The sequence below is a fragment of the Perca fluviatilis genome, chromosome 21, assembly GCF_010015445.1.
Source record: "Perca fluviatilis chromosome 21, GENO_Pfluv_1.0, whole genome shotgun sequence".
Classification (NCBI taxonomy): Eukaryota; Metazoa; Chordata; class Actinopteri; order Perciformes; family Percidae; genus Perca; species Perca fluviatilis.
The window spans coordinates 6,431,419-6,456,132 of record NC_053132.1 but is presented as its reverse complement, the minus strand read 5'-3'; the positions used below and the strand labels follow the sequence as shown (position 1 = coordinate 6,456,132).

The 24,714-nt window shown below is 42.1% G+C and overlaps 1 protein-coding gene across 8 annotated transcripts; it reads left to right on the top strand.

Moving 5' to 3' along the window:
- Window positions 1-603: 603 nt before the first annotated feature.
- fbrs (fibrosin) lies at window positions 604-24,487 on the top strand. 8 transcript variants are annotated; one of them, XM_039788124.1, is made up of 18 exons: window positions 604-2,376; window positions 5,290-5,463; window positions 5,818-5,844; window positions 5,990-6,019; window positions 9,835-9,883; window positions 10,365-10,713; window positions 10,809-11,044; window positions 12,575-12,870; window positions 12,998-13,042; window positions 13,272-13,370; window positions 13,770-13,853; window positions 14,059-14,097; window positions 14,556-14,627; window positions 14,801-14,954; window positions 15,343-15,381; window positions 15,642-15,725; window positions 20,667-20,928; window positions 21,458-24,487. In XM_039788124.1, exons 1-18 carry the CDS (start codon window positions 2,074-2,076, stop codon window positions 22,989-22,991), a joined length of 3,876 nt encoding a protein of 1,291 aa, XP_039644058.1. In that variant the 5' UTR covers window positions 604-2,073; the 3' UTR covers window positions 22,992-24,487. The 8 variants fall into 8 exon arrangements, with proteins under 8 accessions (XP_039644058.1, XP_039644055.1, XP_039644054.1 ...); XM_039788121.1 differs by having other exon boundaries at window positions 605-2,376; window positions 13,785-13,853; window positions 15,301-15,381; XM_039788120.1 differs by having other exon boundaries at window positions 605-2,376; window positions 15,301-15,381.
- Window positions 24,488-24,714: the final 227 nt, after the last annotated feature.

Sequence of the window (24,714 nt, the reverse complement as noted above, 5' to 3'; positions counted from 1 at the left end):
AAGTCGATATAATCAGAAACCTTTTTGAAATAATGACTTAGTATCACAACATAATGAACAATCTCAAAATAACAACACATAGGCATATGCACATTTTGAGAATGTGTCTCATTATTTTGTGATACTAAGTTATTATTTTGAGAAACTAAGTCATTACTTTGTGATATTTAGTCATTATTTTTTAATACTAAGTCATTATTTTGAGATATAAGTCATTATTTTGAGGTTTCTCATGATCTTGAGAAAGTTTCTCATTATTTTGAGATAATATGCCATTATTATGCAAAAGTGCTTATTATTTTAAAAATGTTTCTCAGAATTTACTATTTTGAGAAACATACTTGTGAACAATACTAAATCACTAAATCATCATTTCGGGAAAGGTTCTTATTATAACGATTTACCGGATTATTTTATATTTGTTCATTACGTTTGCGGGAATGGGCTTCGGTAGTTTGTGTACTTTATGTCTTTATGATTAACATAAAAAACATCTGCTCATATCTAAAAACCTGAGAGAATTTGCTTCAATCACTGAAGAACAACTCCGCAGAAAGTGTCCACATGGCGGCAGTGTGCACAAGCAGAGCAACCAGCGAGCCAGTTTGGAGACTGAGGAAGAAGAGTGGCGCACACAATGCACTGCACGGCTGACAAGGGTTGTGTCTCCCTGATTTTCGCGATTAATTTCCAATTGAGTGGAAACTTGTGAAGGGGCAGCAGCGGAGCCGTTCTCTTTCTCTTCGTGTGTATTTGAAGTCTGGATTGAGTACGAATAAGAAATCTTTGACTGGAAACGTCGGCGAGTGGTCCAACTAATCCTAAACATTGGATTACACTACACAGTAAAGGCTGCATGAAGGAGCTGCCCAGCCCAACGGGGGCTTGGCCGACACCCTCGTTTATGGAAATCGACACCGAGGCTTTGATATTTGGGCCTTGATTTTTTTTCTCTCTTTACGATGGAGGTGGGACGAAAGTACGTGTAAAGAAGCGAGATATTATTTCATGGGCGATTGGTTGCAAAAAACGTATTCTCTCTGCTTCCTTAAAAAAAAAGTCCTGTTTAGCTGTCTAACAGCTGCTTAGCTGGCTAACGGCTGGATCGGCTAACGCTAGCTAGCCAGTGTGCTAACGTTACGTCTTTCTTTTGATGTGATGCGAATTCAACCATTACAATCGGCCATCAACGTTTCGGCTGGAACATTTGTTCTCATGGCTGCGGATTATTAGTTAGCTTCACAGTAAACTGTCCGGCGTGTCAGTTTTTGGAGACACGTTTTAAGAATATAGTTTTATTCTTAGGTCGCTGGCTGAATATATTGTAATGTATTGAGTTAGCCGTGGACATGCTATATAGAGTCAACACTGACCTAACGTTAGCTACCATTACTATAACCGGACAGCTATTTTTTTACTCCTTTTTAGGTTGTGAGTAATTTACTGTCAACAATAACAATTCACATTAATACGAAATAATGTCATGGTCGGCGTGTTAATGTCGGGTATGTGGGTTATTGGCCTTGCTAACGTAACGTTAACTAACATGCACAAAAAATTGTCAGCAGAAATTTAGAAAATTCCTGCACGCAAGAGTTAAATTAAGCAAAGCCAACGTTGGCGTGATTTTCATTTTGAAATATAACCAGGGTGAGCCTGCTTTGTCAAAACGCAACTAGTCTTTTTTTTGTTTTTTTGTTTACATGCGTATAACTTATGTGGTTGTCGGTAGCTAATGTTAGCCTTCTACGGGACACAATCAGCTATGTCCTGACATTTGTGTGAGTCGTGGATGTTTTAAATCCCCATGTGGAGATCAGTTTGCGTTCAGATTTATTGAAATGACACTCAAATTTCGCCGAAAGAAAGGCACTAATGCCGATAGACTGTTGTCAAAGGACGGTAAATAATAGCCACTTGGTTCCATTAACGCCATTTTAACAGGGGCTCCCTGCGAGGGCCTGTGTGGTGGTGGTGGTGGTTTATTTGCGGTTCGGTGCCTTCCACCGGACCGGGACTTGAATAAAGTGCCTTTGGTCTCACTGGAGCTACAGAAGAAGGAGCTATTTGAACATGGAGGGCCCGAGCCGAAGCACTGGATTCAGGCAAAGTCGAAGGTCCCGTTCACAGCGCGACAGGGAGCGGCGGAGGAGGAGAGTGGACCTGGCCAATGAGCGGGCCACATCCCTGTCCTCGGGCTCCGATCGGGAGGCTTGTGGGACGAACAGTGTGCTGGGTCCCGGTGGGAGAGAATGCCGGCCCGGTTTTGGGAGACACAGGCCTCCACGCCGGAGGAAGAGAGAGTCGGTGTCCTGCGAGGAAGACATCATTGATGGCTTCGCTATTGCGAGCTTTGTCAGCTTGGAGGCACTGGAGGTAAATATCTTGATCTGTACACCCAGCTGTCATACACCTAACAGTATTTATTTTCCACAGAAGTATATATTGATTGATCACTCTTTAATGAAGCGTGAAAGACAGGTGGCACAGTCCCTTTTCGTTTATATAGTAGATAACCCTGTATGATTGACTACTTTTAATCGTTTTCCTCTTTACTCCTCTCCATCACGTCAACTCATGCCTTCTTCCTTCTAGCTAAAGGTGTGAAAAGGCTTCAGATTGAACTCCTCAACTCTTGACACTCTTCCTTGCTTGGAGAAAGCAATCCACTCAGGCAAACCCCAAACCCCAAGGCATCCCTCTGATGGGTTTTGGAGAGGCCTCAATTATTCATGTTCTAATTCAGTGAGGTGTTGATGAGCTGCCAAATGGCTTTTCAGACTAAGAAAGAAATGGCTAATTCACAAGAAAAGATTTAAATGAGCGTAATTATATATTGCTCAACATCAGATATTCTGTTGTTTAAGTACTGTACTTGGACCTTCACCTAATACTTTTCATTCCCAACTCAATCAATCAAGACCAGAAAATAAACTACAGTGGCATGTGGATTCTAAAAACCGCATTTGGTTGCTTTCCACCAGGAATTTAGAGCTTTAATACATCATACGTATGCATGTGGCACAATTGGCAGTCTGATGAAGAGAAAACAATCTCTAATATTAGTTCATCTGCCTTCAGGGTGGCTCTGGTGACATTTGCATTTTACCTCTGCATCAGGACAGGAAACCAAATTATTTGTCAGTAGGTTATGTTGTAAAACGCATGGACAGACAGTTGCGCTATTCTCCTGATTCTAACTTGATTTCATAGTCAAATCAACCAGTGAATGATAGGATCGATCGATGGTTATCTGAAACTGCTAATAAAAAAAAAAAAGTAAACATACCAGCAAAAACTACAGTGTTTACTGGTGGAATGTGGCAATTTTCTTTTTCCAAATTTGTAACTTCCTGCCTGAATTTATTAACAGCAGTAACTGCCCGCAGTTATTCTGTAGAAGATAATTCAGACAAGCTGCGTTGACCTTCTTGTTGAGTTATGCACTTCAGTTTTATTTGTCTTTATTCCAAATGAAGATATCTAATTTAGCTACTGGGGCTGCAACTAAGGATTATTTGTTTGAAAATGTCAGAAAATTGTGAAAAATGTGGATCAGTGTTTCCCAAAAGCCCAAGGCAACGTCCTCAGAGGTCTTGTTTTGTCCACAACTCAAAGATATTCAGTTTACTGTCACAGAGGAGAGAAGAAACTAGAAAATGTTCACATTTAACAAGCTGTAATCAGATCATCTTTAAAAAATGGCTCAAACCGATTAATCGGTTATCAAAATAGTTGGTGATTAATTTAATAGTTGACAACTAGGGCTGGGCGATATGGAGAAAATCAAATATCACGATATTTTTGACCAAATACGTCAATATCAATACCGCAACGATATTGTAGTGTTGACTAATGCTGCTTTCACAAAATATTTACACAATGAGATTTTAGATAAATAATCATCAGTAATGTGGATATAATGACTAAGTGGGTAAAGGCGAATAATAGAACAGTTACAACAGTCTAAGTTCAGAAAAGTACATCACTTGACTGTAATGCAGCCTTTAAAACCAGGAAAAGACAACACTTTTGTCATATTACGATATCCAAAATCTAAGACGATATCTACTCTCATATCACGATATCGATATAATATCGATATATTGCCCAGCTCTATTGACAACTAATTGATTTATCTTTGCAGCTATAGTATTTTCTGTAATAAACAACACAAAAGTTCATAACTTTACAACCAAACAGAATAATGACAACGTGTGGCAGTTTAAAGCTTATATAGTAGTAGTTGTGGATTATGTGCAGCAACCACATCTTGTATTTTCCAGATGTTATTTCATTGGATTGCACTTTTTATGTGCATTGGAGATTTCTTTGTTTGGATCTAAGTCACCTATACATTTCACTTAATACAAGCAATCCCTTTTCTTTCATGGTTAACACGCCTTTTTTCTCCACAACTCTCTTGGAGTTTGAAGAAACACTTTGTTTCAATCTGTCTTTTCGTATTAGTCAGTGGTTGCCAGCTTAATTACTCTGGCCTTATTTTTCTAACTTGTTTATCATCTTACAAACCCTTGGATTTATTTTCTGACCCCCTGAGGTAGTTTAGTGGAGATAAGTGATCAGAAAGATGGGAACCTCTATACACTACAATGTACTCTAATACCACTGTCCTTTTTATGTTTTAAAAAAAAAATAATTTATTGTAGACATTTGTCAGAATTATTGATTAAACCATAGTCCTTTTTTATGAAGTAGGGCGGCTCAATTTAAAGAAAAACATTGAAGTCACGATTATTTAACACGATTACTCATTGACTTTTGGAAAGATGTTGCATTTATTGAACTTAAACAGTGAAAAAAACGTAAACTGTGAAATTTCCCTTAATACTTTTCCCGTAAAACTTTTAGAATTCCCCTCAAAATAAATAATATAAAAAATATATTCAAACGTTGGCTGAGTGAGTTGAGTCTTCGGAAGGGGCGACTGTGCGTATGTCATTCAGAACACAAGACAAAATAAGAGTTTACTTGCAAAACGTAACGTAGCAAATGATACTTGTCCCCCCCCAAAAAAAAAAAAAACCCCCCCCCCCCCCCCCCCCCCCCCCCCCCCCCCCCCCCCCCAAATAGTCCACACACAACCAGAAGTGTCAATGCTTGCCAGCATTACTCATCATTTTGTTTTTTTTTTAGTAGAAACTATGCAGAAGTTAGTTGTGTCAGGGCATTATTCAGCTCGTAGCTAGCATGTGGTCTTCGCCCTCAGTCATACACATCCGTGCTTATTGCTAGACATGTAAACACCGATTTTTCTCTCGTTATCAGATGGACTGCTCTCTGAAGCCCAGTCAGCGCACTGATATGCTGGGAAGGAGGAACAAGGGGAAGAGAGGGCCAGAGGAGAATGGTGGAGGGCCGCTGTCAGAGCCGGAGGAAGGAGCTCCGCACAGCTACTCCAGCAGCTGTTGGAAGAGTAGAAATAAGAGGAGAAAGATAGAGGTGAGTCGAAGAGTTGGGACTCTACTACTGTGCCTGTGTGTTTTGGTTGGTTCCACCTTCATCTTGTCACGTGAGATTTTGCGCTAATTCCTAATCAAATAGCAATGTTTACATTTCTATCGCGCTGCTAACCTGTCTTTCCCGTTGCCATTAAAAAAAAATAAGCCAGTACAACTGGTTTCCAACACCTTTTTATTCAAGGGTGTTTTTGTTAATGAAACAGTGCAGGGTGATTCCTTAGTTTTATGTGGGCATATTTTTTACTTTTTTAAAGTTTAATCGCTGTAATTGATATACATTTTTCCATTTATCCTTATTTAAAACCTATTTTAAATACTATATATTCTTTTTAAGGGACACCCTTTGGAGACTGGCTACATTGTAAGTTTATTTTCTAATATCATAGTGATATCATGATGCTCTGATGTATAAATGTCCTGCAACACTGCAGCATTTCTGCAAACTGATCTAAAACTACATAGCCTGAAATATTCTAATAGATGTTTTTTTCTGTTTCTTCTTTCAGTGTGACACTGAGAGTGATACAGGAGACAAGGTGTGTACTGCTTGTTATCTTACCAATATAAATGTCATCCTTTTCTTATTAGGCCATGAATGTGTTTCATGTAACACAGTTTGCACGTAACATTGTTGGAATGGGAACCCAACAAGATAAACTCAATTTCTCTCTCTGAGATTTGTAAAGCTGTTTTTATTAATTGGCACATACTAAACTGTGACACTTTAAAAAAAAATGTTTTTACCTTTATTTATTCAGGGAGGGAAGGTTAACTGAGAGGCAGCCTCTCTTTTGCAGGAACGCCCTGATCGCATTCACACAGTTACACATTCATACCTGGAAGCTGCCCAGTACAACCACAGTCTGATCTGTTGGCCACTGAGCAGCTCCCCTGGAGCGGTTGGAGGTTAAGGGCCTTGCTCAAGGGCACCTCAGTGGTGGTGATGAGGGAGGGACAAGCGTTGCTCTTTCACTTTCTCCACCTAGATTTTATCCTGTCGGTCTGGGGATTGAACAGACGACCTCCCGGTCACAAACTCGTGTCTCTAACCTTTAGGCCACCACTGCCCCGAAAAAAACTTAAAGTGCTCATATTATGCTTTTTGGCTTTTCCCCTTTCCTTTATCATGTTATATATCTTTTTTTGTGCATGTTATAGGTTTACAAAGTGAAAAAGTCCCCCCCAAAGGGACTTACCATCTCCAACAGAAAACACTGTTCACCAACTGCTCCAAACAGCTGTACTGTAGTCCAGCCTTTACTTCAGAGACAGACATGGTCACTTTGGAACACACGTTATAATGCTCGCCTAGCTGCTAGCGTGGCACACCCTCATACTCTGCTTCTGACTGGCTAGTAGTCCTTACCTAGGTACTGTCAGGGCACGCCCTCATACTCTGCTTCTGACTGGCTAGTAGTCCTTACCTAGGTACTGTCAGGGCACGCCCTCATACTCTGCTTCTGACTGGCTAGTAGTCCTTACCTAGGTACTGTCAGGGCACGCCCTCATACTCTGCTTCTGACTGGCTAGTAGTCCTTACCTAGGTACTGTCAGGGCACGCCCTTATACTCTGCTTCTGACTGGCTAGTAGTCCTTACCTAGGTACTGTCAGCAGGGTTCCAGACTAACTTTTTTTCACTAGGAGCACAGTGGCCCCCAACTGAAAATTTTAGGGGCGCAACCAGAAAATGTAGGGGCACACACCGTAAGTCAACTGTCAAATGCTAACCATTATTATTACTACTAAGAAATACTTTGATAATAGATGCAGAAATTACAATGTGCTGTTTCAAATTCAGTGTCACTTTTGAAGATTCAACATAGAAGGCACCATTGCGGTCATGACAGTAAACAAAATAATCGGTACTTTCCCTTTGTAATTACAAAACATTTCTTTATTATTATTATTATTATTATTATTATTATTATTATTATTATTATTATTATTATTTCAGTTGTAAAAATAATTCCAAACTTATTTATCCTATGTACTTGGAACATTATGTTATTTCATTAGAATATGTTACACTCTAAAGAAATTAAACAAAAATAAAAATCCTACAACCTATTAAATTGAATAATTATTAATTTCTTACTCATTGTAACTTTTATTCTTGTATTTGTATATTATTATATTTTAGCCTGTTTTATTTTCATCATGACCGTTTTGAATTGCTCTTTAATGTTTCATGTAAAGCACTTTGAATTGCCTTGTTGCTGAAAGGTGCTGTAGAAATAAAGTTGCCTTGCCTTAATACCTCAGCCTGTCAGTCAGTCATCAGGGCATAGAAACCACTGTGCCTGTTGTTTGTCTCAGAGCAAGTGTAACGTCAACAGCACCGCGACCGCGTTCGGCTCGCCATTAATATCATATCGCAGCAAACGCTGTCCTGTCTGCATGAAGTTTTTTAAAAACTGTAAACACACTTGCAACCACTTTCTCGGCATCGCCGTGACTTCAACAAAACTGCAGAGCCGACTAGACTTAATTTGCATCGTCTGCAGCTCTACGAGTGTGTGTGTTTGTGTCAGAGCTCTGCTCTCTGTCAACTTTCAGAGAGGACAGATAAGCTTGCGCTTACGTGCTCTCAGGTACCGACATTTCGACATTAACGTGTAAAAAAAGGGGCCGAATTTAATGGTCGCACATGTGCGACTGGATGTAAAATTCAGTCGCAAAATGCGACCATTTGGTCGCAGTCTGGAACCCTGGTCAGGGCACGCCCTCATACTCTGCTTCTGACTGGCTAGTAGTCCTTACCTAGGTACTGTCAGGGCACGCCCTCATACTCTGCTTCTGACTGGCTAGTTGTCCTTACCTAGGTACTGTCAGGACACGCCCTCATACTCTGCTTCTGACTGGCTAGTAATCCTTACCTAGGTACTGTCAGGGCACGCCCTCATACTCTGCTTCTGACTGGCTAGTAGTCCTTACCTAGGTACTGTCAGGGCACGCCCTCATACTCTGCTTCTGACTGGCTAGTAGTCCTTACCTAGGTACTGTCAGGGCACGCCCTCATACTCTGCTTCTGACTGGCTAGTAGTCCTTACCTAGCTACTGTGCATGTGAGACTCCCAACAAAGATGGAACAGAAGTGTGATGTCTCACTCTGTAGCTCAACACACAGGGTGAAAAGAGCAGCTGCAGCAAAGTGCACTACGACAAAAATATGGTGTTTTTAAACCATGTAAACCTATTCTGATATAACCTCTAAATACAATTATGAACCTGAAAATGAGCATAACATGAGCACTTTAATACAATCTTGATACAGCAGGGTTTTATGTTAAAATAAAATGCTCATTTAGTGGCGTCACCGCAATTTTAAGCTAGTTTAGTAGTTGTCGGTTGCAGCGAGGGAGAGATCACTAAAGCAAAACTTGAGAAAAAAACAAGAATTGCTGGTCCACCTTAAAGGTCAGCCCACCTTAAGTCTGCGTGCATTCACACTGACTGCGTCGGTCCTCAGAAGGTTCGGCGAAAACGCAGGTCTGCCCATCCAAGGGGGGTGGACTTTGTGTAACAGCAGACGGTTTCCTGCAACAACAAAGCACAGCTGCTCAGTCTCTTTTCTTTCTCTCTTTCTCCATGGAATCGAGCTGCCTTCAAGTAAGGTTGGAAATGTCAAGATCTGTAAACGATCTGACGGGAAACAATAATTGTGAAATATAAAGTCTACTTGTGACACATTGGGGGATTAAAGAACACAAGAGGACGTCACACAAATGAGCCATTTAAGTGACACTCCCACTGCCACACAACCCTGCGGCCAATTGACGGATCGCTTTTTCTGGTCTGAATGTGCCCTTAGTGAGCCTGTGCTGAAGTTGCCGTTAGCTCCGTGGCTAATCCCCCTTCATTTTAACCAGCAGGTAGCAAGAAAGACACGGGAACTTGGCTTGGTCTCGAGGAGTTGCAGCATTTATTCACCGACCGATTAAATTGTACACAGACTGCACTCCTACCTTCACAGCTATAACGTTACTGCTCACTTCATACTCACCGACAAACACACCTCCCTCGCTCTTTTTCCCTCTCTCTCTCCACCACACACGCACTAACGGCCGCAGCTGCCCCTCTGTGCGCAACTTGCATTGTGTGTGTGGGGGTGTGTCACTGTTTGTGCCACTCTGTACACAAAAACAACGGGCGCGTGTCCCGTGCATTGGCTCGTCCAGATGCTCAACACATTGTTTTTAAGTTCATACCATTTTATACAGTGTGTGTGGTCCATACGCTTAGGCGCAGCGCCAAAGCCGTACAATGGCAGGGAAAACCCTGTACAGTACAGGAAATAGCTGATTAATACGATAAGTATAAGTGAAATCTCTGTTTCTTACCCCCATCTAGGCCTCCGACAACGACATGGACCCAGTCTTCACAGTCAGTACGAGGAAAGGTACGATTACATTCATGAAACTGAACTGATGTGTCAGTCCATGGCGCCTCACAAGCCTATATTTAGATCTTAACAGAAAACTACTGACATAGCCTGGATTGTTTTTCATTTGATTAATAGGGACACTAGCGCTGAATTATCTATGAATAAAGGATCAGAATGCACTGTGCTGTATGTACATTGATGTGATGTGGCACAAAAGATAGGTTGTGTTTCTATGGTGTGGGTTTAGTCAGTGAGGATCTTTTTTAAAATTTCCCCAACTTTCCTCTGTGTTTTGGGGATTTCGTCTCTTTCTTTGAAAATGTATTAAGATCCAAAAAGGGGACCTGTGAATCCTTCTAACGTTAAGCACTATTTCACATTTTGGGGTTTTGGTCCCTCTCTGTAAATGCTGCATTTTCTCACCCATAATCCTGTCACTCTATACTGTAATGTGCAGGAAAGGCAAAAATGCTGACTCTCTGATTCTCTTCTTTAGTTGTGGAGCCTACCCCCTCAAACATGGCCACATCCATGGCCAAAATCTGCCCGCCTCTGCCGGCCCGTTGTGGTGGTGTCTCACGGTTGATGGTGACACCGAGAGTATCTGGTCTGGAGCGAAGTCAAGAGAAAAGCTTGGAGCAGCATTTCCCAGAGCCTGTTTCTTCTTCTACCTCTTCTGTGCCCTTCTCTTGCCTGCCTCCCCCGGTCGCAGCCTCGGGCACGCTCCCCAGGTCCAGCACGTTCAACAGTAACGGCAGCCGCCACAACGGCAGCCCGCCCCTCTCCAAACCCAAACCCTTCCACACTTTGCCTGGACGATCCCAATCCATCTACAGCATCAACAGGTGTGTTCATTACGAGCACCTTTTATCACACGCTATGAATCCCTGTTGGGTTAATTGTTGATTCGTGAAACATTCTCTATGCTTTCTTTCTTCAGGAACAACACCCCAGTCAAACCACCGCCATCTGCTTCATCTGTTGCATCTTCCTCATCCTCCATGCGCCCCCCGACTCCCTCCACCAGTGTGCCGCTGCCCTACATCAGGGGCTCAGGATCCTCAGGGCCCCACCGACCCCCGTCCCGAGCCAACTCTGGGCCCTTGTTCGCATCCTCACCTGGCCTCCCCCCCCCTCCACCTCTGCTACAAGGTCCTGGCCACTCAACAGCAGCAGGTACAGTCAGCAGGAGTGCTACGTTTCACTGCTCTAACAGTCTGTTGGTCGGTTTCAGCTGTTCATGGGAACACAGTGACTAATTTGTTACTGAAATAAACCAAACCCAGACTTCCTCTGGCGGTTGTCTGGGGTGTTGAGGAAGTTGTATACTCTTGAACTGAGGCCTGAGCTTGTGTTGTCTGTCAAATAAACTCAAGTGTTAAAACGGGCACTATAATGTAGCAACATTTGGCATATTATATACTTTTGTTATGCTTAAAATTAAGAGCAAATCTGTGGTAGTATTTTAATGTGAGCGTTGTGTTTTTAAATGTCCCATGACATGGTGCTCTTTGGTTGCTTTTATATAGACCTTAATGGTCCCCTAATACTGTATCTGAAGTCTCTTTTATATAGACCTTAGTGGTCCCCTAATACTGTATCTGAAGTCTCTTTTATATAGGCCTTAGTGGTCCCCTAATACTGTATCTGAAGTCTCTTTTTATATAGGCCTTAGTGGTCCCCTAATACTGTATCTGAAGTATCTTTTATATAGACCTTAGTGGTCCCCTAATACTGTATCTGAAGTCTCTTTTATATAGGCCTTAGTGGTCCCCTAATACTGTATCTGAAGTCTCTTTTATATAGACCTTAGTGGTCCCCTAATACTGTATCTGAAGTCTCTTTTTTATATAGACCTTAGTGGTCCCCTAATACTGTATCTGAAGTCTCTTTTATATAGACCTTAGTGGTCCCCTAATACTGTATCTGAAGTCTCTTTTATATAGACCTTAGTGGTCCCCTAATACTGTATCTGAAGTCTCTTTTTATATAGACCTTAGTGGTCCCCTAATACTGTATCTGAAGTCTCTTTTATATAGGCCTTAGTGGTCCCCTAATACTGTATCTGAAGTATCTTTTATATAGGCCTTAGTGGTCCCCTAATACTGTATCTGAAGTCTCTTTTTATATAGACCTTAGTGGTCCCCTAATACTGTATCTGAAGTCTCTTTTATATAGACCTTAGTGGTCCCCTAATACTGTATCTGAAGTCTCTTTCCCGAAATTCAGCCTTGGTGCAGAATTACAGCCACTAGAGCCAGTCCCACAGTGACCTTTCCTTAGGATGTGCCATTTCTGTGTCTGTAGCTATTGAGGAGGAGAGAGGGGGGGCAAGGTGGAGGGTGGGGGGCTTGACCAACTGCCACTTTGCTCGTTTGAAAGCCATGATGTCTCTCTCTCATGGGGAGGCCAAATTCTCTGGGTGGGCAAAGCAGAGAAAGGGGGGGTAACCTTGCTCCTTATGACCTCATAAGGAGAAGATTCCTGATTGGCCCATCTGAGCTTTCATTTTCTCAAAGACAGAGCAGGATACCCAGGGCTCGGTTTACACCTATCACCATTTCTAGCCACTGGGGGACCATAGGCAGGCTGGGGGAACTCATATTAATGTTAAAAAACCTCATAAAGTGAAATTTTCATGCCATGGGACCTTTTTAATAATTCACTTATTTCCTTTTCTCTCGCTTTCTTTCCCCTCAACTACAGACCAAGAATTACTGCGTCAGAACTTAAACTCCCACTTCTTGAATTCACAAGAGCGCGAGGGCAGACGTAGCGTCCCAGGGGCCGAAAATAATGCAGCAGCTGCGGGCCGCTCCACTCCCGGTGGTCCATCAGCATCAAACTCCGGGCCGGGCTCATCAGGCCGGACGTCTCAGAACCAGCCGAGCATCCCGCCTCTGGCCTTCCAGTTTCATCAGCACAACCACCAGCACCAACACACGCACACGCACCAACACTTCACGCCCTTCCTGCACCCCACGGCAACCGCACCGCCTCTGGTGAGATGCTCTCTGTTGTTATGCTGAACATCTGTGTCGTACTTTAAATTCCAATGTGGCTGGAATGTGGACCGTGTTCAATTTTTTTGAGATGTTTTAACCCACGCACTGCTTTTTGTCTTTTTAGTTTGATAAGTATGCAGGCAAAATGGACGGACTGTACCGACACCCTGTGAGTACTTTGTGTAATCTTACTGATTATGTCGGTGGGGATAATTTACAGATTAGTACGTTACATCATAAAACAACGAGGCTGAGAATATATTTTGGCTCTAGTTTTAGGACCTTAAACATTTGAAACAAAACTAGATTGAAAGTGTACACAAGTACATTGATTTCATTGATTTTGGAGCTGTTCCGTGGTCACTAAGCTGTATGTCTGTGCGTGTGTGTCACTGTAGTTCTTCCCACAATACCCTCCGCCCTCAGTGCCGAGTATCCAGCCTGTGATTCCTCCCACCGGGCCTTTCAGTTCCTTGCAAGGAGCATTTCAGCCAAAGGTGAGGGGAAAAAACTCCTTCTACATCTTTGTATTACGTATTCCTGGGCAGGAACTAGACAGCACGTTGTCAGGGACAATCTCACATTACGTGTTCAGAGCGACCGCTTATTTGATCACCCCACACTGGAAGAACACTGATGAAACTATGAAGCATGTTTGATAACAATTAGGACTTCCCAGACAATGGTACAAGCACTGGAGGGTGATTTATCACAGAAGCGTTCCCACAAGGATCCATAATGACTTGATGAATGAACTCTTATCCGTACTTTTGAAAAAGTGATTCCAGAATCTGAAAAAAATAGCACTGAAAGAGTAAAATAGTAACACCGCATGTTAATCAGTTGTAGACCTGTAGATCAGTTATGGCTCATGTGTTGTGCTGTGTGTGTGACAGCCTCTTGTCCCTCAGGGAGCGGGTCCTGATATAACCGCACGACTTGGGGTTGTGCCTCACCACCTGCAGCCCAAAGACCCCAGGGTAAGGACAACCTGTTCGCTTAGGACCTCAAGTTTGCATCATCATGCCCTCCTTTTGTTTGCATAGGACTGTATTGACCAAAGTTTAGGCTAGGATGTGCTGCAACATGGGCCTAGTCAGTGCAGTAGAGAGTGCAAAACTTTTCCTGATTAAGAGAGTGAGATATGTGGATTAAAAGTGGTTTTACACTTCTGTTTTCTCATAGCTAACTGATCCATTTGGGACATCGTTGAAAATCAGTAATGTAAGCAAAAAACAGATGTTTTATGAATCTCTCCTTAAAACCTTCAGCCTGTTTTTACTTTCTCACTGCTTCATTCACTCTTTGCACTAATCTCACCTGTAATCTTGACTGCTACTGGTCTATTCTCTGCCCTTGCACACTCAGTTAGATATTTCAGAAGCCAGAAATCCTCCTGCGTATAATGTATGTGGTTGTCCTGTCATCCATGATTTTTCTTGTGTCCTTGCTTATGCATTTTTCACTGACTTTTTTTATATTCCCAAACTTTATACTAAGCTCCAGGGGGCAACCTTATCTCCAGCTGGAAAACACCAACCGTGTGTAGTGGCTGAACGAGATATTTCTAAACAAAGGAAGAACGCCTGACTCTGTGTGCAAAAGCTTTAAAGGTGTACATGCAGGATTCATGGAATAACATAGTAAACCCCAATGTTTTTTATTTTTTTTGTGCTGTGCAGAAACCAGGAAAGTGGTGTGCTATGCATGTATATGTGGCCTGGATGATTTTAAGCCATCAGAAAAAAGTGAAGGTACGCGTTTGTTGTTGAAATCCCGTGTTGTAAATTCCTCAATTGTAAATTAAATTATATTGAGAGAATAAAACCCCCAATGTATTAAATCAAATTGATTTAAATTGAGAGTTTGAAAGTGTTGGGACCCCTTTTTAAATACCTGGTTAACTGGTTGTACCCATCTCTTTCAGCTGATGCAGGCTGATCCTCACAAGTTGGACTTCCGCAGTGACCTGCTGGCCCGTCTTCCTGGAGCTGGGGGATTGGGCCCCCTGGGGCCCATGGGAGGAGCCCTGCCTCCCTCTCATGATCTGACCAGACCTCCCAGTCTGTTCTCAGCTGCAGGTGCATGCCTAAACGTTTTTTGTTTCTTAAGAACCGCTCACAGAAATGTGAATTTATTGTTGATTCCACATCTTGAAGTTTTGTAATGGGCTATGTGACTTTTTTTTTTTTTGTCTCGGATATTTCTTTCCTTAGTGTTGTGTTTTTAATATTTCACATCTGCTCACATGATTTTAACTAATTTCTTAAATAACTCAATTCCTTCTCTCACCAACTGTCCTCACATCCCTGAGGTTTGACAGCATTGCTATGTTGATTCACAGCACAGAGTGTGTGAGTAGCTAGTTGCACTTGATTTGATAAGTTGTGACATTTCTTTTCTTTTACTATTTTGACTTTCCCTCAGGGGCAGTCAATCCGTCCTCCGCTCCCTTCATCTCTCCATCAGCGCCCCACTCCTCTTTCCTCGCTCCAACTGCACACTTGGGTAAGAGCAGCTTCGAAAGACACATCTGAATGCCATTTGTACACCACAACCAATGTCTGTCACTTTGATTGACCCACTCCAGGCTTTACCTCGAGCCTTCATAAATGAATGGAAATCAAGGCTCCACAGTAGTCGTGTCCCTGTTCTTCCATCTGTCGGGAGACATGTCCGAAGTGTCAGCACAGCTTAAAGCCTGTGTAGAAATTAACATTTGTATCATCACAGAATTTCTGACGTTGACCTGCATTTGTGTTTTTAAGATCCGTATGGCCGATCCCCACCCTTCACCCCACTGGGAGCCCTTGGTTCTGGTGCCTTTGGAGGACTTGGCAGCCCAACACTGGGTCAGTATTACAGTACGACCGCATCTCTACTGTTGAAACCCAAGGTTTAAAGGATAGGTTTGGATTTTTTTTTTTTCCAAGTCTGTCTAAATTAGTGCTGTCCTCAACCAAAGAACTTCTTAGTCGACTAACACTTGTTTGATTTTGTCGATTAGATTTCCACAAAGAATCAAGCAAAGGCACCATTTTAAATTTTGTGTTAACCAGAGATGGGCTCATAATTGTCTTGGAAATAAATCATTCAGCATGAAAACACAATGACTAAATGACTAAAGAAATCTTGGTCGACTAGGACCAAAACGACCGATTAGTCAACTAATCGACTAAGAGGGGGCAGCCCTAGTCTTAATGCAATCCTCGCATGTCCTATGTATGTTGAAAGAGTAAGTAGGCGTTCAGAATTGAAACAGTCCAAATTAAAACAACGCCAGGGGTCTTCGTTGGTGGTGGCGTGTAGCTTCAGGTGAAACGATGAAATGTGATCCAGTAAGTCTCGTCTAGAGTGCTAGATCTGTGAGTTTGAAGGCTTATCGGACGCCAAAACGTTGCACAGCGATTTATGATCCTAAGAGACAGGATTTTACAACTGTGACGATCTCAAGATAAACGGTAAACGTACTAGTAATACTAAGTAATATACCAGGATGACGCCCTCTGCGTTGGGTTTCCTGCTGTGGACTGACCTTTTAAATTAATAAGGTGACTTTTTAGCGTTTTGGGGCTTAAGGTTGTAATAATCATTCCTCCTCTCCACACTGGCCATTAAGTAATCCCCTTGTGATGTGACTCCACATCTGAGGCTTCAGCAGTCTGAGTTTGTCAAATCAACTGGGTATCTTCAATCTTGACTGTTTTTTTTCTTTTTTTTCTTTTTTATCGCTGGTGTTGTGATGCAGCCATAAGGAAGTATCTCCCCGCCATGCCTTGCTAAGGAAATGCTGTTTGAGGAAGCACACAGAGGGGAATTATGTACTAAAAAGACTGTAACTTACTCTGGCTAACTCGGACAGCTGAAGCCTCATGTTGGCTTCAGCTGAACTTCACAGTACAGTCGCACTAGGAAGGGGTCACGTCACAGCCAGTATGGAAAGGAGTAATAATTACAGCAACCAATAAATCAACATGCGTGTGGCATAATGGTCTTTTTTTTTTTTTTTTTTTATTAAAACAGACTTGAAAAATACAAACCTATCTTTAAGTCCCACTGCAGCGAATGAGCTCCGTCTTTAGGGTAGATGCTTGGATTCAGACAAAGGATAGAACATGTGTGGGTGGAAAACAATTGTCAAAAGTCTTCTCACCCACGTAGTGCAATATTTAATGTTCAATAAATAAATTCATAAATCGGTAACACATCCGTCTGGGTGGGGGGGTGATTGTAAAACGCATACATTTGCACATTTACTGTGATTGGAGGAGCTCTCCGTACTCCGCTAAGGAATAACGATGCTTGTTGCTCGACATCGCCAAACAAGTCAAAACGGTATTCAAAACCGAGCCGGCGCACATAAAGCAATGAATGTTTTACCCCACGACTATTTTCATGCACATAAGCATGAGCTCACAAATGACACTCTTTGCTAGTTAGTACTTTTTTTTTAAAGTTTTTTTTTTAAAGTTTTTGCAGTCAAATTCCACAACAAATCTGACATCTTTGTTGTAAAACTCTTAATTAAAATAGCAATTTCCAAAACAAGACCATAACATCTTGAATTAAAATTTGTGTAAAAAAGAAAAGAAAAGTCAAATAAGGAAGATCATTGTGGATTTAGCAGGTTATTTTGAGTACTGGTAAAGATAAGGGATTCATCCAAATTGTAGCTTCTTCTACTGTGAATTTACATTCAGCAGCTAATCAGCTAATGTGGTTTTGGTTGTAAAGCTAACTGTATTGAAAAACAGGAACTGGGCGAGGTGGCTGCTTCTAAAGAAACTGAAACTTTCATGCTAGCCTGTTATTTTAATGAGAGACTTATGATTTGTAGCTAGTTATCTTCCTCTTATGCTAATAACAACAGATAATTCAGTAAGGCTGACGAAGACCGTGACGGTGCAGTAGTGCATGGTTTATTGTAGGACCTGAGTAAGTAAGTAAAGCTTATTTATATATTTCTAGAGCACATTTAAACACTGCCTAAGCTGACCAAAGGCTGTACAAAAAAGCACAAAGGTGCTGTATAAAATAACATTAGGGAAAAAAAGCCTTAAACAAAACTATTACCTCTTTCTTTTCTCTCTCAAAAATAACTGTTGACATTTCAGTCTTCTCAGAAGTTTTTTGCTAATGGTTAGGAGTGGGAAACGTAATCGATTTTAGATTCATCGTGATTCTCTCTAGAATGATTTGATGCAGATAAGTTAATAATCGATACATTTTTTATTATATATATATATATATATATAGCTTCTTTTTTTTTCTTTAAAAGTAAAGTAAAATCAGAAAACAGAGTGACTGAAAGAGGATGGGATAATGGACAACAACTTAGATATAACTTTAGGCAAGAGGGGGGAAAAAAAAGGAAAGGTAGAAAAATAACACAAAAATGGCCAAAAGGAAAAACATTTTTTTTACATTTTGTATATATACACATGATCTAATAAGACATAAAATAATTAGGCAAAACACATATAGGCTGTTCATCTACTTTATCACATTACATCTGACCACCTCATGTTTCATGTTGTAAGAAGCCAATGATCCCCCTTTAAACCTGACCGGGCCTCTGATATGGAAGATTATTGGGAGAGGAGGGGACTTCCACAAGCATGTTTAAGGCTTAAGCATGGAATGACTACAAAACAAAAACCTCAGTAGACTAAACATTTCATTAAAACTTGTGTGACAAATATGTCAAAATCTAAGCTTTGTCTCTCTGCTTTGTCTAGGAAGTGATTAACAAACTCAGATTTATATGTATGTTTTTAAAAGTCACGCATGGAAATCTACATAAAAAAATTGTTTTTTTTTTTTTTTGGTTTTTTTTTTTTTTTTTTGCTTTTTTAAATTTTAAAAGAGAAAGAGAAAAGAAAAGTTTTATTTTTTTATTATTTTTTTTTTTTATTGTTGTTTGTTTTTTTTTTTTTTTTTTTTTTTTAATTTAAAGAGAAGCGCCGTCTCTCTCGCCTTTTTTTTTTTTCTTTTTTTGGGGTTTTGGGGTGTTGAAAAATCTTAAAAAGGAAAAAAAATAAAATTTTTTGGTTTCTTTGGGGGGAAAAAAGAGGAAAAAAAGGGGGGTGGGGGGGCCGCGGGGGGGGGGGTCCCCTGTAACAATAAGAACTTTACTGTATGTGTTGCATTTGCAGCACAGACCAAGGTTGTTGTAACACCTAGAGAAATAAAGAGTAAACTGGTGTGTGGAAACGGGCTATTTTGTTAACGTGTGCCAACGACAACCTCAACATTCAACAAGCATGACTGCGTCTTTTCTTTTTCTTCTTGGCAAATCAGCACACAAACAGCAAGGAGCACTTGTTTTTTTGCCGACACTCACTCACTCATGGTGTTACCAAATTTCCCGTGTCACTAATCGTGTGTTTTTTCATGACAAATACAAATGTGTATTTTGGAGACCCAAAATACACATCTGGGATTCCTCCCAGTGTAAGGTCTTGTAGGCAAGGCAGCTTTATTTATATAGCACATTTCAGCAACAAGGCAATTCAGAGTGCTTTACATAAAAACGATAAAAACAATTTAAAAGTTACAGTGCAGTATAAGAATTTAAACATTAAAGAGCAGTTAAAAACAGTTAAACATATAAAAGCAGATAAAATATGAGATTACTTTTACTCTCCCTTTTTTTTTTTTTCTTCCCCTTTCCGTCATCATATCCATTATTGGTCCCCCTGGTAGTAGGGGACCCCCTGGCGCCGGTCAGACATGTAGTGTGAAAACGACTACTACTTAAAGACTGCTGATAACCAGACAGCAAGTTGTGTAGTGTGAACACTACAGTGATCTGACGACTTTGAAAAGTCGTACAGTAGGGAACTTGGCTTAACTGTAAACCATCTAGACTGGATATTTTGTGAGGAACTGAGATCTGGTTCTGATAAGTTAAATGCATGTTGGAGCTTTAACACAGCCTTCCTGCCTTTTACTACCACCAGTGCAGCTTTGATCTAGGCCTGGGTATTGTTTGACCTTTTTCTTTAGAAATCCTGCCAATATTCGATAATCAAAACAATACATTTTTGGTGGCTACGTTGCTCGTTTTTCTCCAAAAATGTGTTTGAAATGCATCAGCTCTATAACATTTCTAACACAAACCAGAACGTCACCTAAATAAATGAACTGACTAAAAATTTAAAATTTTTGGAAATATGGAATTATCTGATTAATTAGTAAGTAAACAAGACTGACCAAGCACTCTGTAGTAACTTTAGTTACCTGACAGTTTTTGTTATTCGGACACGAGTTGGTTGGTCAAGCAAAAAGTTTTGAGATGAAATACCCAGCCCTAAACTTTTTCCCCGTTTTAAAGCACCGCTACAGCTCAGCTGTCACTGTCAAGAGACATGCTGAGATTGGCTGTGCTGGGCTTTGTCATTGATCTAAGTACAAGGTTGGATGCATCAGTTTGATTAGCTGCAGACTGGAAGCAGTCCAAATAAAAGTCCAACTTGAAAGCATGGATTAAACATTTGGAAAATGCAATGGTTTATTGGGCAGTTGTGTTGGAACAACTAGACTAAGCTGAGAGTGATCATTAAATCAAGTTTTTGCTCTTACTTTGAACTTTAAAAAAAAAAAAAAAAGTGTGACTTAACCATGCTCACCAGGATATTCGATGCTAACAACAAACCCTGGTGTAAAGTATGTGAATTTTACTTGCAGTTTTGTGAAATCTTTAATTTGAAAGTGTTATGGTAAGAAATTGCTTCTACACTGTTATTTTGTGGTTTCTTTTCTAACAAAGAATATGTCCTTCTGGTCCGCAGCGGGATCTGTGTATGGCCCTAAAGATTCACCAGCTAATGTGGTTGGAGGTTTGTCCACCCCCAACCACCATGACCCGTGGAACCGTCTCCACGGCGGCCCATCTGGGTTTGCTCCTGGCCCCAGCTGGGCTAAAGGGCCAGACAAGCGGGACGAGAGGGATCGAGCAAAGGAAATGGAGAGGAGAGACATCCCCCACATCAAGGATGAAAAGGACAGGTATGGCATTCAGCCATTAGAAGGAAGAGCTTGGTTTTTTTGGCAGTAAGTACTAACATGAACCCAGGCAGTCCCGTGATGAGTATTGAGCTACAACAACAACAACAAAAAAATCACCATAAAACAGAATATAACTGATACAACAAAACATTCCTCTCAAATCTTTACATTTTGGAACCATTTGTTGAGAAATTAAAGTGGTATGCTATTGTTTACATTATCTGCCAGTTAAGCTTGTATTATAAGTGATAGGTATAAATTAGGGGGGTCAATTACAACTGTTATTACTGTACGATATATCAATTCTTTGGATATTTGCAACAATACAATTTAATTTCAACTCAGGGACCTGTGAGCGATATGAGACGACATGAGCCCATTTAACAATCGGTTACTTTTATATCAACTCACAAAAAGCAACACAAATTATATTTTTTTACGGAGTTCTTCCAGACATTTACATGAAAAACAAACTATTCTTTTTAATAAAAAGATGAAGTGGGAATAATATAAAAAAAAAACCCCTAGTATGAATTATCTCCGTTATGTAACTGTTGTGCACATTGTTTTGCAGAGACAATATGCTGTATGGCCGACAACCTGTGAGAATGTCTCCAGTCGCCCCTCCCTTCAAGCCCCGCAGTAGCACCCCAGTCTCCCACATTAATGGCCACAGCAGTGCCCTCGGGGGGAGCACTGGGCCTATCGAGGACCTGACACGCAGCTTAAATAGAGACAGAGACCGCGAGCGGGACAGAGACGGGGACAAGAGGCCGCAGCCCACGGTGTCTTCACGGGGACCTCCTCTTGGCTCGTCCGTAGCAGACAGGGACCGACCACGGTCTTCTTCATCTTCTGTGCTCACCACTCCCCCACCCTCCAACCGCTCGGCCCCATCTCCGATGGACCTTTACTCCCGCCCGATGGCCCAGACAGCACATCACAGCGAACCCTCGCACTCCCAAAGAGACGGTTACCCCCCCTCTTCCTCCGCAGCTTCTGCCTCTGTCACTTCTCTGTCCCAGGCCAAGAAGTCGGACCGGACCACAACCCCCGTCTCCAAACCTCCGCTGCTTCACCCGCCGGTCAAAGTCAAAGAGGAGCGGAAAGAGGAGCCCGAGCATATCCCCATCAGCCTGCCTCCCCCAGCACCCAACCACAGCTTTGAGCGCCCCAACAGCCATCCACACCACCATCGTTCTGGTACCCCTTCCTCTTTATCACTGACGCCCACTCCTGGTGTTCCCCTCATGCCACCCACTCAGAACCATCCTTCCCACCAACACCTTTCCTTGCTGGAGCGCTCCAGGGCCATTGAAGCGTATCTGGGGAGCACAGGTGCTGCCGGTTTGGTAATGGGTCCAGGAGGAGAACGTTTCCACCACGGCCCAGGCCAAGGACCGTCCCAGGGTCCACACAGCTTCACCTGGGACCCCTGGAGGGAACATCAGCATCGTAGGGAGGTTTTGGCCCTTCGGTCGGACCCCCACCTAGCCCTGCGATCCGATCCACATCTGGCCCGTATGCTCCAGCATCAGCGTCTTCTGGAGGCAGCGGCCGCGGCAGCCAACCCTCACCACCCTCCGACGTCTACCTCTGCCTCCACCTCTGCTGTCCGCCAGGAGTACGGCCTAATGGCCCACCACTTTGACCGCCCTCACCACCTGGGACCCCCGGGGGGAGGACTGATCGATGAGGAGCAGCGTGCCCAGATCCTGAGGGAGGACTTTGAGCGGGCTCGCTACTTTGGGATGCACCCACACATCCCTGCTGGCTCTCACCTCTCGAGCCCCTCTCATGCTGCTACTGCCGCTCACCTGGAGCAGCTCCACCCTGGCCTTCTCTCCCACTCGCTCCAGCACGGAGCCTCTCACGCTTCCCAGCACCACGCTGGCCTCTTCGCCCGTCTCGGCCCACTAAACCCACAGCACGTGCCCAACGGCATCCTGGCAAAGACCCCTGCCGGCTTGGTGGGAGCTCTGGCAGTGGGGGCGCCGCCTCCGCTCATTCCGTCCATCACCAGCCGGTCGTCCACACCTCCCCGTAGACTTGGAGGGCCAGGCGAGCTGGCACTGTACAGCGCCCACAAAGACGGAGAGTCCAGATAGTACAGGGACAACACTGGATGAGATTAAGGGAAATGTCAGGATCACTGTGCTGCTCTCAACCTGTCCCCTTTTCCTCTTGCAGACTACTAAACCCTGCCCCCTCCCAGTTACACAACCAAACCAGCTCCAGTCCCCCGCCCCCCCAAAAAAGGGTAACCATGACTGGCTGGAGGTGATGGAAGGGAGGGAAATGCAAGACTCGTCAGTGTGACTTGGAATATGCGCAATGGTTCTATCAGTGCAATTTAAAGGTACATGGTTTCTGTGCATCCTTGGTGTATTTTTTATTTTATACTGGCTGTTGGTTATTACACTAGTCAATTTCGAAAGCTATAGGAAGAGGCAGAGGACAGCTTTTCTTTCATTTGTCAGGTGAATTATAATCCATGCTTTTCTCAGCAAGCCTTTTCCGGGTGGATTTTGGGAATGACTTCCAGAGGGATGTACACTGTGAAAACACGTCAAGGGTTCATCCTCAGCTTGGTTAACTCATGGGATATTATTATTATTATTATTATTATTATTATTATAAAGCCTTCCTCTACATAAATCAACCCTGATTAGGTATTGTGGATGAGGGTCTTTAGAAAAACAGTGGTAAAAGTGATGCTCTCTGTTCTGTCTTTGTGTCTTTTTTTGTCATTGTGGAAAGACAGATTAATGATGAGACCATTTTAATAAAGACCGGTAAGCATCGCACCTCAGTTTCCTGCTTTACCCAAAAATCTAACCCCAAAACCCTCAGCTTCACTGATAATGAGATTCAACCTTTATTTTATTTTTTTTATTTTTTTTGGCTTGTTTTCAAAGGATGAATGGCGAAATGAACTGTGCTACACTGTGTGAGTGACCACAGTATTTTAGAGCTTCCTGTAACTGTTTCCCACTCTCCTCTTGACTATATGAGCAGGACCAGATTATAGTAGTCTAGAGAAATTGCCTTTGTAATTATTATTCTTAACATTAATTATCTTCTATAATAATAAATATATTCACTGTTACGTTATTTGTCTTTGTTTCGGGTATCAACCAGTACTCTCTCCCCAGGTAGTAATCGGTTTCAAATCATGCAGAAGACAAAGCAAAAGGCTTGTGTCACAGAAAACTGTTTTAACGCTTGTGAACATTAAGCCGTCTCCATCGCAACCTCTGGCCTCTTCAAGGAGCTCATCAACGACTTTGTTTCGCTGAGAGGGAGGTTTGCTCTGTGTGTCCTCGGTTGTGCGTTCTATCCATTTGGGACTACGGGAGCCTTGTACATTGAACTGTCGAGAGTTTGTTTCATCAATAAAAATAAGTTATGGATAAGCGGGACATCTGCTGAAGAACTGAAAGGAAAAAAAAAAAATATAAGGACTTGTGTCAAAAGACAACTAGACAGTGGGTATCCTGAGAGGGAAAAGACTGGGTCGATTATTTTAATATGACCATTTTATACCTTTCAAACCCCTCCCCTAGAGACCACAAAGATTAATTATTAAATGAATTGTTGTTTACTCTGTTGTGTGGGTCTTTTGTTCTGAGTCTTTTAATATTAGAACAACTTTCAACAACAATTTTCATTACTGATTTATCTGCCTGTTATTTTCTTGATTAATTGATTGGTGTATAAAATCAGAAAACGGTGAGCAAACACCCGAGTGGAGACATTAAAAAGAATTTCTTTGTCTGACAAACAGTCCAAAGCCCAAAGATACTCTGTTTACTATCAGAGAAGACCAAG